The sequence below is a fragment of the Drosophila ficusphila genome, unplaced genomic scaffold (genome assembly GCF_018152265.1).
Source record: "Drosophila ficusphila isolate 14025-0441.05 unplaced genomic scaffold, ASM1815226v1 contig_791, whole genome shotgun sequence".
Classification (NCBI taxonomy): Eukaryota; Metazoa; Arthropoda; class Insecta; order Diptera; family Drosophilidae; genus Drosophila; species Drosophila ficusphila.
Window position 1 is genome coordinate 20,779,230 of NW_025064737.1, and position 18,624 is coordinate 20,797,853.

An 18,624-nucleotide genomic window follows, 5' to 3' on the forward strand; every position below is an offset into this window, starting at 1 on the left:
CTTATTTCATTCGAAACCAGACGAACCAGGACGAAAATGTGTGGGAATGCGTGGGAATGGTCTCGTCCTGGGGTCGCTCCGAACCCAACAAAAGGGTCCCCTATCCCTCTGCCTTTATGTTGATTGCCCATTAGGAATACAATTTGCAACTCCTTTTCCATGATGTGATCCCCTTGTTGATCCTGGGCTTCCTTCGGTGTCGTGAGAAATTTTACCAAGGAACACCTGCCCCGTATCGGTGTGTCCTGGATTGCCGATGTGTTGGTGATTTTTTGCTGCCACTGCGAGGATTTCTCGGGCCACTTGAATACGTTTCCGAAAATTTTGAGGCCAACGAAAAATTGTTTCCCACACTCGACGGACAGTTGCAGTTTTTGTAGGGGTTTGTTTCCTTCGCCACCGCCGATGCACTCTTCTCCTCCTCGTCTCGCTCTCTACCTGCTCCTTGGAACTTCCCCCGGCTCCTGGCGAGCGTCGTATTTCAGGTTCTCCGCCCCGATTATCTCTGCTCTTCGAGGGCGAGGGTCTCTGGTGGCTTCGGTCTGTGTTTCTGGTCTCTGTTTGTGTTCCCCGTCCCTTTCTCCCCTTCTGCGGTGCGTGTCGTTTGGCAGGGGTCCGTTCTCGCCCTCTCTGTCGCTCGAGCGCACAGGAAATGCACTTCGAGCCGGGCCGGCTATAAAAGCCGACAGTTTGCCGGTTGGGAAATCATTCTGACATCGTCAGCCTTTCAAGCAACACACGCACTACCAACCCAAAAAAAACAAATTTCAAATTTCAATATGTGCCAACAAGTCGTCGTTGTCGCCAGCACCAACAACAAGATGAAGACCAGCTACAGCATCAAGCAGGTCCTGAAGACGCTCTTCAAGAAGCAGCAGAAGCAGCACCAGAAGCCTCAGGGCTCTCTGGAGTCCCTGGAATCCGTTGACAATCTGCGCAACGCCCAGGTTGAGGAGGCCTACTACGCCGAGATCGATGAGAACGCCGCCAACGAGAAGCTGGCCCAGTTGGCCCACTCGCAGGAGTTCGAGATCGCCGAGGAGCAGGAGGACGAGGAGGACGTCTATGTCCCCGTTCGCTTCGCTCGCACCACCGCCGGCACCTTCTTCTGGACCACCAACCTTCAGCCAGTCGCCAGCGTCGAGCCCGCCATGTGCTACTCCATGCAGTTCCAGGATCGTTGGGCACAGGCTTAGAAACACCATCGCCTCACCCTTCAATCTTCAAGCTTTAAGAACTCGAAAAACATTGTGATAGCATCAGCGGCTTTAACTACCCAACAATCTCGGCGATCCAGCGCTTCCATTAGTTGTTAAGATATTGTGATAGAAAAAGAGAGCTTTAAAAACAAACGTACAAAATACAAAACAAGAAATATCAAAATCAAATTCATTCATCTTGTAATTGGGCACAGGGGTTTCGGGTTTCAGCATAAGAAAGCAAACAACTCCCTTTTCAGTTTGTTGTGATTCTTTTGGCATTCCACATGAATGAATCGCTTGTTGTCCTACGCAAAATGTTGTTCTGGAGTCAACGTGCCAGATAAGAACGTCTACTGGCAGACATATTTCGAGTTATTTCCAGAGCATGATAAAAGGAGGAAAACACTTGAATTACTTCCCATAAAGTCGGTTGTATATGATTTCTGGGAAGATTGTCGAGTAAGAGATGAACGTTAGAAGGGAAATAGAAAACAAAAACAAATTCTAGGATTCTGTTTAAAAGGTATATGATTGTAATTTCATAATGATTAAATTCAATGACTCAACTTTTGAATATTGATAAACTAATATCCAACCAATTCTCAGAAAGATTAATTAAAATGATGTTAAGCGTAATACCGCAAAATAATTTAATAATTAATTAACTCTGGTAACAAGTTATTTTTAAACAAGGAAATGCATAGCGTACTTCTCTCCAACCTTGTTCTATTAAAATCTAAGAAAATATGCTATAATTGACTGCAGTTAAAATACATCTATAACTGGGTCAGTTAAGAGCGGTAGATCGCATCCTGCAACAAACCAGCCCACACTCGACAAGAAAGTCAATTCTTGGGATGGCTGCGTCCCAAAATGGACAACCTTGTGGCCAGCCTTGTCTTGTGGCAATTGTGGCCAGAAGGTGTGATGTGCTCGCACTCTGGAGAGATGGCCGGGAGCCAAGTTGGCCCGGAGCCAAGTGTTATGGCTATCACCTTGGTTAAGGCCGCCATCGCCACCTGTGCGATGCCAAATATGGATGTCGTGCGCATAACTTCACGGCAACTCCTGGCAGCGAGCTGCTTGTCGCTTGTCGCACAACTTATTTACGATCCGGCGAGGGAGTGGAGAAAGGCCGAAAGGCGGGGAAAACCCCAAGAACCTGGTAAGAGATACCAGAACCGAGAAGTAAAAACCAAACACCGAAAACCACAATTAAAATGCAACATGTAGACGTCAACACCTCAAGACATCGAATCACATGCCAAGGCGTCTCGAGGCGGACGTTGAAATTGGGCATAAAAACAGTTGCCGCAAAAGATAATCGCCTTGGCTAGGGAATCTCAATCCGAGGCAGGTCCCTCAAAAGATTCCCACTCTTTCGCACACTCCGACTGTCCCACTCTATCAATCTCAAACGCATTTCTCCAGCACTAAAAATGCAAATTGATGTTGACAGCGGGGAAGAAGCAGGCGAAGGAGTTGGAAAAAAAGAAAATAAAATAACATAACAACATGAATAACCAGAAAGATCGAGAACGATTCGAGTATATATTAGGTAATCATATACTCTCTTTTATTATATTATCTTACCTATTATGATTTTATTAAAATTATAAGATATCCAAATTAAATAATTCACATTCATGTAAAAAAATTTGATCTAAAAAGTTAAGTATACTGTATGCGATAGTTATGATTTACTATTTCATTTCCATTACTTATCCATAAATACTACAAAAACTTACTTTCTCTCTATATGAATATATGAATACCATTTGTTAACTCTCTTAACAATACAGCAATACCCCTTCGAAAGAGAATGGATAAGTTCTGGTAGCGCCGTGACGTAAATTAAGTAGCAATATAAGTTTCTGTTAAATTGCCTTTGACAGCACATAATTAATTTCGTATGCAAAGCGACGCTTGTCTGCACGAAAGAATTGAAAATTGGAAGAGAGAACCCATCACGGAATGCCGTTGATAATGCTGATGACACTGTTCGAGTCACTGGGCGGTGATAGCGATGAGTCCGGGACTCCGTGGAACGAGACCCGATGGCTATCTAGATGGGCCGTGGCTCATTTGCATACCTGTGCAGTGGGCACTGATCGCCGAGTACCGAGTACCGATCACCAACCAAATCACCAACCTGATCCTGCGCCGAGCTGTCTTCGCCGTGGTATTTTATGGTCGGTCTTGGCTTGGGGTCTTAGTTCTGGAACTGGGATTTGGAATGGGAATGAGACTGGGAATGGGGATGGTTGTCTTCAGCGGTGGGTTTAATGTACGCGTGTGTACCCAATTCCCGACGACCAGCGGAGCGGCCTTCGCGTGCGTGACGAGCATTCGCTTAGCGGTCATTGATTGGCCAGGCCTGTTGGTTTTGGCCAGTTCTCTACGGAGGGGCGCCGTCAGCAACAAGTGTGTGAACATCATTAAACGGTGATTAGGCCCGGCCACCACGCTCCCTTGGCCACCGCCGGGAATTCCCCCTCCACCTCCCCCTCCTCATCGACACTTGTGTGTGCGACTCGTGGAGAGGCCTCAATTACTAGTGTGCCCCATGGAGATAGGCGATTGCGATGAACTGTAGAACAATGTGGGCGGTCAGAATGTTGTAACCGAAATAGACCAAAATAAGTGTGGAGATTTTTAAGATCATTTGTCAAATAACCAGATTTTATTGTCGATTTTATTTTGATGATGTGCACTGCGAAACATCTTACAAAAAGGGTTGGTTTGAAAAACAACCATAACTTTTCTAAATTTTGTGCGATTTCAGATTAGTACTCCTCTAAATGATTGAACTGCATCATCGATTTCGATTTTTTGATCTATTTTCTCGACATTTTTATGATGTACCCCCTTGCCGAAAATCCGAAAAAACGCTTTTCCCAAAACTAAGCCAAACCCTGCACTTAAATATTTGATGAAAATTAAAGGCCATTGGAAAAAATACTACGCAGTTCTAGAAAAACATAAATCATCTCCCAAATAAAAAGTTTCCTCAACTTGGAAATCTGTAAACACAGTTATCAGAGTGATAACAGCAACATAGTAAATTATACTTCCCCGATATTATCAATATTTTTAGACTCTAAACCATAAACAAGATAGTATATCGAAATTTGATGATGCTGTTTTGAGAACAACACTTTACAAAGACCGCAGACGAGCCAATCAATCAAAAAGACGCAAAGAAAAAAGTCTTAGCTGAGGTACTTTTAATACCCTTACAACATTGCAAAATGTAAAGATCTTGTCAAATAAAACAAAGTAAAATATAAAGATACCCAGTAAATTATATACCCGTTTGCTATAATTTAAAACAATAAAGTTACTGGTCTTTTTTAACCTTTCCAACGTACTTTAATATGTTTCAAACTTGTTATCAAAACTTGAAGTCTTTTAATAAGGGTAAACATTTTGTTAGTCACCCAAAAAAGTGCTGGCACACCGTAGAACTTTGTGGCACACATAAACGAGTTTTTGTTTGGTTTGCTGATAAGAAGACCGGTCTTATCAGCACGGTATAACTGATATACTATCTAATAGTAGCTCCACAGAGCCATAAAAATATATAAAAATCAATGAAAGCCCAGACATTCACGGCAATTCAAGTCAATAACTACTTCAGAGAGAACGCGTTCTTCTGTAAAAACCCAAAAAGTTACGAAAACCCCAACATGGTGAACCAAATTCTTACACTCTGCTGCCTGGTTCTGGTGGCAACCGTATCCGGAAACACAGTATCCACCAACGATACTGCCTGCCCCTCTTTCTGTGCCAGCATCTACAAGCCAGTGTGTGCCACCGATGGCCTGAACTTCAAGGAGTTTGCCAGCGACTGCAACCTTCTGTCCCACAACTGTCGCCGCGAAAGGACAAGCCAGCAGGGTAAGTTGAAAAAAATCGAAATTAGTTTAGAACTTGATTTTTAATAAAATATATTATTTTAGCCTATGCTGCCACCGATGCCGCTTGGTGCAGCTCCGAGTTCGTCGAGAATCTGCACGAGAAGTTGGGCAACTTCAAGCTGGAGGTCAAGGAGTGCTTCAAGCCCTGCTCGATGATCTACCAGCCGGTGTGCATTACCAATGGCAAGTATCGTGCCGAGTTGGCCAACTCCTGCCTGCTGGACAACTTCAACTGCGCCCTGCAGGCGTCTGGCGCCCAAACTGAGCTCTTCCGTCTTTTGCGAGAGCAGAAATGCTAGACGAGATCGGTCGTAAAAGCAGAACAATACACAGACACATCCTTTGTTCGAAATAGTCATCCTTTTGTTTTGAACGAAATATAATCCCACGAATTTATGAGACACGAGTAAACGAGTTGTTAATTAGGGTGTTCACAGTGGGAGGCAAAGGTTGGCGAAAGTGAAAATGATTTTAGGGCATGGGCAGTTGGTCAGATTTGACATGGTCAGCATTGCATTTACTTGTCCTTTACACTACACTATTTATGTACTCTTTTAGTATTTTTTTAATATATATATATTTTGTTTTATCTTTAGAGGTTGGTTACCAGTTTCCAGTACCCCAATTTATCAGTAGCATTCTTTTTTAACCACAAAACGTAATCAAGAGCATATAAATGTGAAATACAATGTATGTTTGCGGTTAGTTCTCAAGGGTTTTAGTGACCCTTACTCTTCAAGGGTATAAGCTCTTTAAGGCACAACTCAATTCACAATCCACTGACTCGACACAGTTCATTAACACAGGAAATAAGTGTCCAGGTTAACTTTGGTCATCCCCCTTTAGTTTTTTTATGTATAGCCTGGGAGCATCGATGTGACATTCACTGCAAGATGATACCAGTTTGCACATCCCCCGCTCTCTGCATCTTCAGTTTATCGGTTGGCCAACCCGTCTTTTCAAACCGCTCATCTGTCAGGCCTCATTAGGTTCCACTCATAACACTGCTTCCGTTATCCTTTGCTCCGATCTTCGTTCTTCCGTTACGGCAGTTCTCCAAAAGATCGGGTTCTGCTCTCAGATCCCCAGTCGTGATAAGGCAGAATAGGTGTAATGGTTGTCATTATCCCAAATCGATGATTCTGTATATTTTGATTTTTAATTCTTTACGAAGCTCTATTTAAACGATCAACCATGATTGTTGCGTGTCGCATGTCTTCAACTTGATTAATATAACTAGTGCCCCTTCCCTTAAAGTAACTCAAAGTTACCATCATCATAAAGAATGGAAAACCATAAAAATGATCATAAAACTCAAAACCCTAAAAAGAATTATCCCCCTTATTATTTACTTTTTTTAGACCCAAAACAATAATAAAACGTTTCCTTTTCTTGTTCTTCCATTTGTATGGTACAAAATGAGTGATTATGTTTTATTTTACATGCAAATTAGTATCACATTAACAACGTAAATATTGCGCGGGGAAATAAATAAGTGAAATTACGATAATTAGGGGTGTGACCCCCAAGCGATTGAGATCTATTCGGTGATGGGGTGAGGTTCTTGCGGGCGGACTTAAGCTAACAGAGGGTTCCGGGCATTTGACTGAAGCTCTGGCAGAGCAGGGCGTGCAGGAGATCATCGTCGACGCGATCCTGGGTGTTGGCCCAGAAGAAGGTGCCGTTATCCGTGCTGATGTACTGCAGTGGCAACTGCAGATCCCAGAGGTTGCTGGGCAACTGTGTTGCACTGTTGCTGCTGTTCAAGTTGATGTTGCTGCTGGTGTTGCTGTTGCTGTTGCTGCTACTGTGATGTCTGTGCTGGCAATTACGTCCATGCTGGCAGTTCCCACAGCTTTGGGCACTGACCTTGTCCACGTAAACGCTGCTGATGAGGGTGGGCGTGTTGGGCGGCTGGGTGAGGGACACCTCCTCCTCGGGAAGTTGCCTCAGCTCCAATCCGTACTTGTGAAGAGACTCCTCTGGCGTTGACTTAGGCTCATCTTCGACGAGCAACTCGGGTTGCTGCTGCTGCTGCTGCATTTGTGTGTTGTTGAGATCCACGTTGTTGGGATGGGCCAAGGTCAGCTGGGCGGTGCGACCCTTGCCACCACCCACTTTCAGCAGACGACGCAGCGGCTGCCAAACTTTGCGCATGTGCCGTGCGGACTTTTCGTTCGACGGTGTTGTTGCCGCTGTCAAAGCTGAAGTGTTGCTGGCCGTCATGTTTTTCGTATCCAGATACATGTTGCTGCGGTGTGTTGTGGAGCTTTTTCTTGTGAGTTTTTCTTCTTTTTAAGCGAGCGTTGCGTGTGCGCACCTCGCGAGAGCTGGTCGTTTTCTGATGCTGCTGCGCCGGCGTCGCTCATATTTATATATGAGGCGAGGTTGCTGCGCTGCCGATGGCCAGTCAAGAGTGAAATCGTACGCCGGCTGATCTCACGAGCAGCTACGGCCCAAGCACCGTACGAAATTTGAGTGCACTCTCACACACAGCCAAAGTCGGGGTGAGAGGTGAGCCCGGCAAACGAGGAGCAGGAGGAGGAGGGGATCCCGGCTCGGTAAAGGCCTTTTTATGTGCGCGTATTTCCCAAATAAATTCCAACAGGAATCCACAAGCTCCAGTCTTCTGTGTGTGTACTTTTCCCATGCACGTACAATCGACAAGGGCCGCTTGATGAGTTTTGGCTGCAGGTAGATGAAGACGACGCTGCCGCACAGTGGGCCTCGCACTATTGGTTAATGGTAATCAAATGTAAATCTTATTGTTATTGCAGTTTTATTGCTACCATAATAAAAGCTACTTTGTACGGGTCTTCCTTTTAGAATTTTATTAACTCTTTTACATTTGAGAGGGTTAAGTCCTTCTTTATTAATAGTTTCCATACACAACATTGTAAATGTGTCTTGGGATTTGGTGAAATTAAATGATTATTAGACTTTATTATATAAAATATTAGAATTAAATACTTTAAAAACCATGTTTTCTATTGGGAATTAATATTCTTTGTATTTATATTAAATATAAGATATTTAGACAATTAAGAAATTTTTATTACTATCCTCCTACTATTTTCTGTTAATACTGCCTACCAATTATTTGTCACCCAATGCTACCGCAGATTTAGAACCACTGTGCGCATCGCCTGTTCGTCATTTATGCACGACTGACTTTGTTTTCACATTCACACGGTACCCAGGGCCCGGAGCCCAGTAGTACATGGGTAGTTGTCCGGTCTTTGGTTCTTCGGGGCCAGGGACTTCGGGGATAAGGCAGGGGATGGGGCACATCTCGCCACAGGGCCGTAGTCGAAGGGGCACGAACAGCACCTGTTCCCTTCTGCGAGCGTGGGACTAAGACGCTGGCCATTTCCGTCCTGGGGAACTGGCAGTGGAAACAGGCGAAGGCAAAAGGCGCAGGCGTCGCCGCTGCTCGATGTCGATGTCTTCGAGTGTGGGAAAGGGCTTATAAGAATTTCACTTGGGTTTTCGGCTTTTTTCGGGGCACTATTATTGTTGTTGCTGTTGCTGTTGTTGCTGCTGCTGACGCTGTTATTTCTGTTTCCTTTCGATGTGATTTTTGTGTTTCGGGCTGAGCAGCTGTTATTGCTACTTGTTGGCCTGTTTGTTGTCATTTATAATCAAGGCTCGCAGAGCCCGGCGCTGATAAGTTCATTTTAAAAGGGACTAGTCGCAACGAGGGGATTATGACATGTTGTGGTTCACACGCTCTGGCAAACTGGCAACCTGGCAACCAGCAACTGGGAACGGGAAACGATGTGGGCATGGCCAAGGGGCATGGCTAAGGGGCATGGGGATGGGGATCTAATGAGGCCGTGACCTCATTCAGGCAGCAAGTCCTTGCCGGATCGCAGGTTCCCACACTGCAGCACAATCAGAGTTAGCTGCCATAACTAGTTAGGCCAGCTCAGCTACGAATCGGGTTTTCTTTTTCGTTTGTTTTTCTTTTATGTTTTTTCCTCATTTTGTGGCCGAAAACTCGTGCCAATCGCGTGTGCACCGCACGCTTGCGCACCAGAGATCTCTCGAAGCGACTTGACTCTCTTGCCTTTGGCCGCTATTAATCTTGGCTGAAACACCACCGCCTGCAACTCCCAACCCGCGCACCTTTGCCCCCAATCAGCGTCTAGGCTTTGAACTGCACGTTTGCCAAATTGAAAGCGACTGACTTGGCAACACGGACACCGGCTGAAAATCCAACTCGAAGCCCGACTTCCAAGCCAACTCCGACTGCGATTTCGATTGCGATCGCGGCTCCGACTGAGGCCAGCTTGTGCCTGGGCTTGCGCCTTTCGAAGAGAGATACTAGGAGTCGTTAGGCGGCTTATACACTTTTTTATAAGGGGAGCTTTAGTTAGAGGATATGCCTTAAAATGGGGGTACCGAAAAAAATCCAGTTTCCGATTAAGATATCCTAAGCTTAATTAGCTCAATTGGAGCTAAGTTATTAAGCTAAATAGAAGTTATAATTAAAATTAATGTTTACATTCACGAAAATGGAGCTGAATTATTAAACTTAATAGCACTCCTAATTAAAATAAATGTTTAGATTCACGAAAATATATTATATATGTTTATCGATTCCTTTTTAATTAAAATTCTTGAACAAACTATTTAATTTTGTCCGTTTCAAGTTATTCAAGGCTGTTCAAGAAAATTCGAAGATAATGGTAACCTTTTTAATCTGTTAATTGGTATTAGATATATAAAGAGCATTGCGAATTCGCTACCAGTAGACCCCTCAACACTGTCTTTACCCATCAGCAACTATTTGGCTTTTAAGCTTTTGGTTCACACGACCGGCGATGGCAACAAGTTTTGTGCAAAACTATATACACATCGGCAGACACACGGAGGGGCATATATGACAAGCAATTAGTGTGCATTGAGGTTAGTCGAAAATGGTTTTGCGGTCCCTCTGTCCGTCGCTCCGTTCGTGATTATTTTGCATATTCGCATTACTCATACGCCACGTGTGCCGGCCAAGTTGAAAGTTGAGGCATCTTGAAAGGCGAACCATCGAAATGCCTTGAGAGGCTTAATTGTTATGGCTCCAGTCAGCAGAAAGCCAAGACCAGTGAAGTCAAGCCAAACGGCTAACGGAAGTCAGGGCCAGAAGACAAACAAACAGAGCGATTCTGCAGCATCATGGGAAATGCTTAGCCAGGCAAAAAGCACGGCCACAAAAACTAACTCCGAGGCGTCCAACCACAAGTGTCATATTGCTGCGATGCGATGGTGATAAAGCCGGCCCAACGGCAGCTGCGAATAAAAGGGGCATAAAAACAGGCAGGCAACATTTTGTACACTCTGTGCTGACCAGTAGCCCTGAGATCAGCGAATTAAAGAAATACATATACGAGTCTTAGAACGACAACCGGATGTTAAAGTTTATGATGAGCGGCGACAAATGCCGAAGGGTTGGCAATCGGACTATGCAAAAACTGTTTTTTCGGAACCCCCAATGCGCCGAGATAGCGAAACTGTTACACTTAATCGATACGCTTCAACGAAAAGTCAACCGAAAGCCAAAGGCATTATAGAGGTGGTGCACTGAGAGAAAATATGAATACCTAAAATATGTTTTAAAAATGTTACTATACTTAAAAGCCCTTAAGATATGATTTAAATTGCAAGATACTTAAACTGGATGACATATTAAAACAAAAAAACAAATGTTTAAATGTTGTTGTTCCAATTCTTAGAGATATTTCAAATAATTTTTGTAAAACCCATGATCAATAATATAATTTAAAAAATTCTTTATGACATCAATTATAATTCGAGATAAACTCAACAAAATTAGCATTTATTCCATGTTTATTTTCAATTGCTTTAAAATACTCTAGTTAATTACCCAAATTAGACTTGTATTTTCTCCCCGTGCAGTTGCCGCAGTCATCATCATCAGCCAAGCATGCGACATAATTGCGCGAGTTAAGGCAGCCCCTCCAACTGCCCCTCCCCACTCGCCCCGCTCGCCAGTTCGCCCACTGCCCCCCATCGGCGGCCGACAGTCAGCCCGCTTGAAATCAACCAGCAGCAACAGCAACAACATTTCAGCAATCCATCGGATCGCATCACAATCCAGCCATCCGTCCAACGTGTGGGAAACACACGACAAATCTGTTTCCCACGGTCTCGTAAAGTAGGCACTCACCGCACTCACACACGCGCAGAGCCATGGGACCCACAATCACACACAGGCGGTAGTCGTAGGCTCCCTCGTGTCTCATTGTTGGTGTGAGCGGTGCGGAGCACCGAACTTCGACAGCGAATGGGAGCCGAGCACTGTCATCATTGACAATAAGTATGACATAGGAAGGAGGGAAGCGGGAATCGGGAGGGGATGGATGGGGCTGGAGCGGTCTGAGAGCCACGCGCAGTCGCTGAGAATGAGATCCAATCCAATCCGAAACCCGACTGCCAACTACCGACTGCTCGGGCTCCCTCTGGCCATGCAATCAATTGAAGACGACGCGCGCCAGAGCACCGCCACAGTTACGGATACAGATACATTTGTATCTGCGGCGAGGCACGCTCTCGCTCGCTCCCATGGCAGGCACCTTGGTAGGAATCCAATGAAATCGGTTGAAGATTAATATAGTTTTTAAAAAATATTAGTACTAGGTTCAAAAGACAGGATTCAGAGTTTGATATTTGGTAAAGGTATTTTTATAGCATACTTATGGGAGTCAAAAGGATAAACTCGATTCATTTTTAATTTCTTCGCAAATTTGACATATTTTTGTTGCTTTGAACAAAAAGACATTATTCTTGAGCTTTACCTATTAAATGCTTGAATTTATAAAATTGGAAACATCTAATGCATTGTTAAAAGCGTATTATGGGAATATATAAGCATTGTAACATCTTTCCAGTTTTGTAGCATATTTTTTGGGGCTCACTTAAAATTGAAAATAAGGTGTATATAAAATTTTTTTTTTTTTTTTTTTTTTTGCGATATTTATTATTGTCGCCGGAATCGTTCAGGACCATCTGAGCATAACCGGGCGTTTAGAAGATGGGGTAGGTGTGGTACATATGGGATATGGACCTGGGCTATGGTATATACAAATATTTACAACTATTTACAATAATTTACAATTATTTAATATTTGAATTTAAGTTTTATGTTCCTTCAATTAAAATAAACAAGTGTTTTTCAGATCGCAAGAAATTTCTTGAATAGTGTTATTACTTATTATGCATTCTATTTTAGTTTCCGTAAACCTACCACTTCATATTACAATTTTAAACCCACTGTGCCTCTGCAGATCGTCCAACCCCCATCGAGGGCCCACAGTAGCCTCTCTTTGTGCCGCTGCCGAGCGGTGCTACCGATCCGCGACCGAGGAGAGCCGAAGTGGAACTCGATTTTGGCCGAGTGCCTGGGAGCGTGTGTGCGAGCGATCATGCGGGAGCTTTGTGGCTGCGAGAGTGAGCTCCCCGGTCCGGGAGAGTCCGCCTGCCACACGGCTCGTATAAAAGTAGGGCTGGGAACTAGTTTTCCACTCATTTCGAAAAATTGCCGCCAGTCGAACGCACCGCAACCGGTGGAACGCGCAACGCACGCGCAACACGCTCGAAAAATTAAACCGAAAACTTGTAAACCCAACCAAATTCAGAAGTGATAATGTGCAGTTGAGAGACGAAGGGCTAAAGAACAATCCTTAGAAGCAATAAAACAAAGCAAACGATCATGGTCATGGAGATGTCCAAGACGTATCAGTACCGCAAGGTGATGAAGCCGCTCCTGGAGCGCAAGCGACGCGCCAGGATCAACAAGTGTTTGGACGATCTCAAGGATTTGATGGTGGAGTGCCTGCAGCAGGAGGGCGAGCATGTCACCCGGCTGGAGAAGGCGGATATCCTGGAGCTCACGGTGGATCACATGAGGAAACTCAAGCAGCGAGGTGGTCTCTCTCTTCAAGGAGTCGTTTCGGGTGGCAACAGCCCGCCCACTTCGACCAGCACCGCCCACGTGGAGTCCTTTCGCTCGGGATACGTTCATGCCGCCGATCAGATTACGCAGGTCCTGCTGCAGACCCAGCAAACCGATGAGATTGGCCGCAAGATAATGAAGTTCCTATCGACGCGACTAATTGAGCTGCAGACGCAGTTACTCCAGCAGCAGCAGCAACAACAACAACAACAGCAGCAGCAGCCACTACAAATACCGCAATCCTCAGGACGACTGGCCTTCCCGCTTCTGGGAGGATATGGACCGGCGGCCGCCGCTGCCGCCATTAGTTACAGCTCCTTTCTGAGCAGCAAGGACGAGCTGATCGATGTGACATCCGTCGATGGCAACGCACTATCCGAAACGGCGTCGGTCAGCTCGCAGGAGTCCGGCGCCTCGGAGCCCGTCTGGAGGCCCTGGTAATCGGACCCGATATCCTGCCCAATTGATCTTATCCCTAACATTATAATCGCAAACCCAAAAAATGGCTAATGACCGTTCTGCAACAAGATCCGTTGTCTTCCAAAGTAAATCATAACAACCTAAGTTAATTGATGTCGATTCGCTAATCGATTTCAAATTGGTTTTGAAATACTTTTAGTTTTAGCTCCGATAATCGTAGTTTGTAAATTGTTTAGTTTCAACTGTGATATAACTAAAATACGATGATCAATCAATCAGTGAACATATATATTCGAGTGCGCTGTTTCCTACTGCAAACGTTTCCTAAGTTCATTAGTTCATCGCGCCTCCTTCATTGTTTAGCCTACTTTAAGCTTTAAATAGTTTATAAATGTTAATTTATGTTTAGCTGAGAAAGACGAATCAAAAATACATTACCCAAATAAAATAAATCAATAAAATTGCAAAAGTATATGAAACTCTTCTTAATTGGTTGGGATGGGAAATATGTTTGATTCAGAGTTACTGAAGCAGATTTTTCTGGATTTTTTTTAGCATATAAAATAATTATTAAACCATTTTGGTTTAAATTTTAAAATATAATTTTAAACATATCCTGTTTTTAAAGTACTGGTTTAATACAGTCGAAAAATGTAAATTGAGTTCGTATGTATTTAAAGGTTACGCAATAACCAAGCAACAATGTTTTATTGGCACGAGTGATCCATTTTATTTATTGCTCCCATAAATAACCCTTTAATTAGCATGAAGATGCATCAGCCTTGGTGTATGCAACAAATTTGCGACATGGCTCTGATTCATTCTCATAAGCAGATCATCTAATTGGAGCTCGTTTTGTTCCACCGATCTGATCGGCATCCAACAGATCCTCTCTACCTGCCCGAAAACTGGTTGGAATTGCAGCCAAATCAACAGGCCAAACAACCCCCGACGATCTCCACTACCTGCTGGCAGGTAAATTGATCAACAATAAGACCAAAAAGGTCCAGGATCGAATCGGATTAGGGTCCGCTCGTTTTTCAAATGAGTCATGCCAATTAACAAAGGACTTCGCTCCCTATTTATTTTCTGTGTTGATTTGTAAACGGAAAATTGTCGGAACAAAAGGAATGAAGATTCCTTTTCAAATTAATTTTTTGGTAAAATGTAACAGTTTTTTGGAAGACCAATTTGATTGCTTCCCTTTTTTTGTTTCTGAAAATGATTGAATTGAAAGTAGAAATAAAAACAGTTGAGGTTTCTTTTGAATTGTATATATATTTTGATTTTTTTGTAAATGTTAAGTAAAATGTATCACAATTTTTGAGTAAAGCTCTCGAGTGGTTCGGCTTGCGTGTTAATTTTTGTGGAATGGTGTCAAAAATTAACGGAAGACGTTGATTAAAGCTGGAGATCCCGTGGAAGACTTGGTTGCAGGATGAAGGTAGCAGGACACTGATTTTTCTTAGGCCTGAACCCAACGATCCTGGGGGATGGCGATCTCGTTGGCGGTGCTGCAGTAGAGGGGCTCGATGAGGTCGTTGTCGGCTGGCAGATCGGAGACGGCGGTCCAGAAGAAGGTGCCGTGCTCGGTGCGGACAAAGTGAACGGGAACGGTGGGCAGTTGCTCGAACTCGTAGTCCTCCATGTCGCAGGACTGGGAGAGGCGCTCGTTGGCCTCGTTCTCGCAGGACTCCAAGGAGGCGCAGATGGAGGCGGACTCGAGATCGGCGTTGCGGCTGTTCTCCATGGATTCGAGGGACTCCAGGGAGTTGGCCTTGAGGGCGTTCTTCAGGTTCTGCTCCTCCTCGACGCGCTGCTGCTGCTTGAAGATCTTCTGCAGCAGTTTCTTGACGCTGTAGGACAGCTTCTTGTTCGACTTGATGGTCATGGCTTGGTTGGTGTTGCTCTTGTTCTGGCACATGATGATGTGTTTGAGTTGCTTAGCTGCTGTGTAGCTGAGATGTGTACTGTACGAAGCGTTGAGCTCGAATGATGTCTGATCCTGCGGCCGAGCGGCCTTTTATACCCGCACAGGATGGGGAGAAACCCGAAGCCGAGCAGGTCACAAAACACCGAGTGTGGGAAACTACAAGGATACGTGTCCCGAAAAATCCTATACACAGAGTGCGGATACCCGGCGAGGCAACAACAAAAACGGCAGGTGTGTTTTTCGAAAAGGGACTGCATCGGCATTAACCTGCGTGCGTCGGAGTGTGACGGCATGTAGTGCCGCTCCGCTCGCACCTGTTGGAGGTGCCGGCAATTTTATCCTGCTGCAGGATCGTGAGAAACGAGACTTTCTACCAGTTCCCACAGTCTCGCTGCTCGAAAGGATCCTTTTTGAAAAGGAGAATCGTTTTTTCCCTTTTACTGCCGATCACTTTTGGTTTTTATGTGCACTTATCTTATTATGTAGGCAGTGCGAGCGGGACGCAAGATGATGGAGCCGGGGGCGGGGGAAATCCCTTTTCCATTTCTCAAACACGTGTGCAGCTCGGGAACGTGGGAGAATATTTTCAATTTTCAACGCTCGAACGGAGGCGAACAATTAATGCCCGAAAACCAGAAGATTCCATAGCTCAATAGGCAAACAATCCGGAGAATTACGAGGGGTGGGGCTTTAAAAAGGACCAAGGAGGATTCTAAATGCGCTGTAATTTGAAATTTATCAAATTGTACGTGGAGGCGAGGCGTTGCCCGAAGGAGCGAGATGGAGATGGGGATGGAGATGGAGATGGAGGACAAGGATCGTCGACGAAGGAGTTGCTTTTAATTTCTGTTGCTGATGGCACACAATTAGCAGGGGACCGATTCTCATTATGATGGGTAAAAAAACTGTAAGCGAAGAAGGAGGAGGAGGAGCAGGACCACGAGGACATCGTTGGAGGAGCACACGCACAGCGAGCGCCCGTCCTTTTTTTGTGCGGCTCCTTCTCCTTTTTTTGTGTGTGGATCGTTTATGGCGCGTGAGGCGCTGAAGCCAAGGTTTCCCAGGATTTCTTTCTGCCCTTTGTTTTTTTTTTGGGCTCCCTTTGGATATCTCTGGCGTACTTAATGGATTGTCCCTTGACTTAACCATAAATATTTGGAACCCGGTGTGAGTTGGGACAAATTAAGTAGGAATCTTCGGGTCGGTGAGAAGTTGTAGGCTGGCGTTAACAGTGCGTCCTGATTCTGGGATCTATTGAACTCATGTCGAGGTGATGATGATTACATGGTTGCCTTTGTTGGCTAGGTGGGTGTGGTTATCGATCGATGGGTTCATCCTGAAGGTAATAATATGGGAAATAATGTGAGTGTAAAGCAATCAAACGCTAGATTGGATTCACATATCAAATAAATTATTGCCTTAGAAATATTTTTTTAAACACGAAGTCAAAGATCCATTCTTCAAAGCTTTTTTGTATCTTAAAAATGTGATTCTGTGCATTGGATATATAAAAAAAACACCAATATATATACTATTAAACTAATTTAGTCTACTAAATTAAGTAATCAGGGCTTTATTTTTTTTATTGTACCCAAGTCCAATGAAGTCGTTCAAAAGATACAATAAGCAAACAAAACCGAAAATGAACTGCCACATATTCTGGATTAAGAGCTAAAGCCATTTCTATAAAGACCCTCCTCTTATTAGGCTTCAAAATATCTTTGATTGAGCGGTAGAATATTTCTATAAAATCCCCTGTGTTTTATCGCAACAAGAGCTGCCCTCAATCTTTTCAATATCCTTTGCTGGATCAACAGTCCCAAATTATTGAATTACTTCTTGGAACTGACCTCTATAGCCTTGGACGAATCTCCCAGTTCCTCGTATCGCTTTTGGTTGACTCATGCTACCGCATTATTCGGACTTATTATGCACGGATTGTATCGATCTAATTGTGTTTTGGTCCTTTATTTTTTCGGTTGACTCATTGCCCCCAGTTTTCCTTTCTGATGGATATTTTTTGTGTGCCTATGTTTTTTTTTCCAGCATTTTATTGTGTGCCCACGTGCAGGGGCAAAACAAATAAAAATAGTTAACCATTTGGATGGGAAACCAAAGCCCCGCTGGGGGTCTTAAATTTTGGCTGCCCCTGCAGTGGTTTTTTTCGGGTTTTAGGTGACTACTGTGGTGCCTTCTTTTTCTCCATCACTTTTCTATCTTCCAGGGAAATCTTTGGCCGAACACGTGCACTGATTTCTTATCGCCGCCCGATCATTTAAGGTACCAAAACTGTAGATTAGCCCGGCGCACACAAAGGCGGAGACAGGGAAAAGACTACAAAAAATAAAAATAAAATCAACCTGACCCTGGCAGTCCATTGTCTCCCGGCCAAGTGTTCAAAGGGGGGTGGGAACGATCGTGTTTGTACACGTGACGACCTCGTTTCGCTCACAGCAGGGTGTGACTGTCCAAAACTGCGACCCCGTCACGTCCCTCGATCCACCTAGCCGAAACTATCCATCCAGAAACCATATATCTCCGGCCAAAATGCGGCAACGTGAGCAACTTGCAGACGTGAACATTTCACACATGTGCGTTCGATTGGCGGCGGGAAAAGCCCACCGATCATCGAGGTCTTCCCTCTCTCCGAACGCCGCAGGTCCGGTTACACCGGACAGGACCTTCCACACCCACACGGTCCGTGCGGAGGATGTGCTAACTGGCCGACTCTGTTACGGTATTTCCGTTTACATTTTCCGTGGTCAGCAGCGTGAACATCAAACGAGGCGTGCGAAAAATTCCGTTGAACGTAAGACGATCTGCACTTGAGCTGCGAGGATGAGACGAGCTGGAGGGATATAGTTAGTCCCATGTGCACAACAGTTAGCATAACAATAACAAAGTATCGGTAAATACTCGTATATTCTAAGGAAAAAACTAACACGAATTGCGGATGTCCTTTGAACAAAATGGGAGATATCGTTCATAGGCAGCTTTACATCTTAAATAAGTTTTTTAATGGCTGAATTTCCATACAGAAAAATAATAATAATAATTCAGGAATAATTGATAATAAAGAAAACTTCCAGCTTGGTAAATTGTTATTATATTATAGTTATGTCATTATGTTATAAGTTGTAATCATAAAGCAAAGTCTAAAGCCTAAGTTGGTCGAATATTTCC

At 44.2% G+C, this 18,624-nt stretch overlaps 5 protein-coding genes across 5 annotated transcripts; 3 read left to right on the forward strand and 2 right to left on the reverse strand.

Moving 5' to 3' along the window:
* The first annotated feature begins 718 nt into the window (after positions 1 to 718).
* LOC108095699 (enhancer of split malpha protein) lies at positions 719 to 1,388 on the forward strand. Its single transcript, XM_017196870.1, has one exon. The coding sequence runs from the start codon at positions 780 to 782 to the stop codon at positions 1,194 to 1,196; it is 417 nt and encodes a 138-aa protein (XP_017052359.1). The 5' UTR covers positions 719 to 779; the 3' UTR covers positions 1,197 to 1,388.
* A 3,422-nt stretch (positions 1,389 to 4,810) lies between these two features.
* On the forward strand, positions 4,811 to 5,528 carry LOC108095687 (enhancer of split M1 protein). Its single transcript, XM_017196858.1, has 2 exons — positions 4,811 to 5,102; positions 5,165 to 5,528. Exons 1-2 carry the CDS (start codon positions 4,892 to 4,894, stop codon positions 5,419 to 5,421), a joined length of 468 nt encoding a protein of 155 aa, XP_017052347.1. The 5' UTR covers positions 4,811 to 4,891; the 3' UTR covers positions 5,422 to 5,528.
* A 981-nt stretch (positions 5,529 to 6,509) lies between these two features.
* LOC108095701 (enhancer of split M2 protein) lies at positions 6,510 to 7,476 on the reverse strand. The gene has a single exon (XM_017196873.2). It carries the CDS (start codon positions 7,367 to 7,369, stop codon positions 6,704 to 6,706), a length of 666 nt encoding a protein of 221 aa, XP_017052362.1. The 5' UTR covers positions 7,370 to 7,476; the 3' UTR covers positions 6,510 to 6,703.
* A 5,163-nt stretch (positions 7,477 to 12,639) lies between these two features.
* Positions 12,640 to 13,980, forward strand: LOC108096012 (enhancer of split m3 protein). The gene has a single exon (XM_017197361.1). It carries the CDS (start codon positions 12,846 to 12,848, stop codon positions 13,527 to 13,529), a length of 684 nt encoding a protein of 227 aa, XP_017052850.1. The 5' UTR covers positions 12,640 to 12,845; the 3' UTR covers positions 13,530 to 13,980.
* Positions 13,981 to 14,766: 786 nt separating this feature from the next.
* On the reverse strand, positions 14,767 to 15,499 carry LOC108095720 (enhancer of split m4 protein). Its single transcript, XM_017196894.1, has one exon. The coding sequence runs from the start codon at positions 15,430 to 15,432 to the stop codon at positions 14,974 to 14,976; it is 459 nt and encodes a 152-aa protein (XP_017052383.1). The 5' UTR covers positions 15,433 to 15,499; the 3' UTR covers positions 14,767 to 14,973.
* Between the last annotated feature and the right edge of the window lie 3,125 nt (positions 15,500 to 18,624).

Bases quoted from the DNA above. Each gene is read 5' to 3' on its own strand.
- LOC108095699 (XM_017196870.1), top strand. From the start codon at position 780: ATGTGCCAACAAGTCGTCGTTGTCGCCAGCACCAACAACAAGATGAAG.
- LOC108095687 (XM_017196858.1), top strand. From the start codon at position 4,892: ATGGTGAACCAAATTCTTACACTCTGCTGCCTGGTTCTGGTGGCAACC. The intron at 5,103-5,164 runs GTAAGTTGAAAA...ATATTATTTTAG, and splicing joins CGAAAGGACAAGCCAGCAGG to CCTATGCTGCCACCGATGCC.
- LOC108095701 (XM_017196873.2), bottom strand. From the start codon at position 7,369: ATGTATCTGGATACGAAAAACATGACGGCCAGCAACACTTCAGCTTTG.
- LOC108096012 (XM_017197361.1), top strand. From the start codon at position 12,846: ATGGTCATGGAGATGTCCAAGACGTATCAGTACCGCAAGGTGATGAAG.
- LOC108095720 (XM_017196894.1), bottom strand. From the start codon at position 15,432: ATGTGCCAGAACAAGAGCAACACCAACCAAGCCATGACCATCAAGTCG.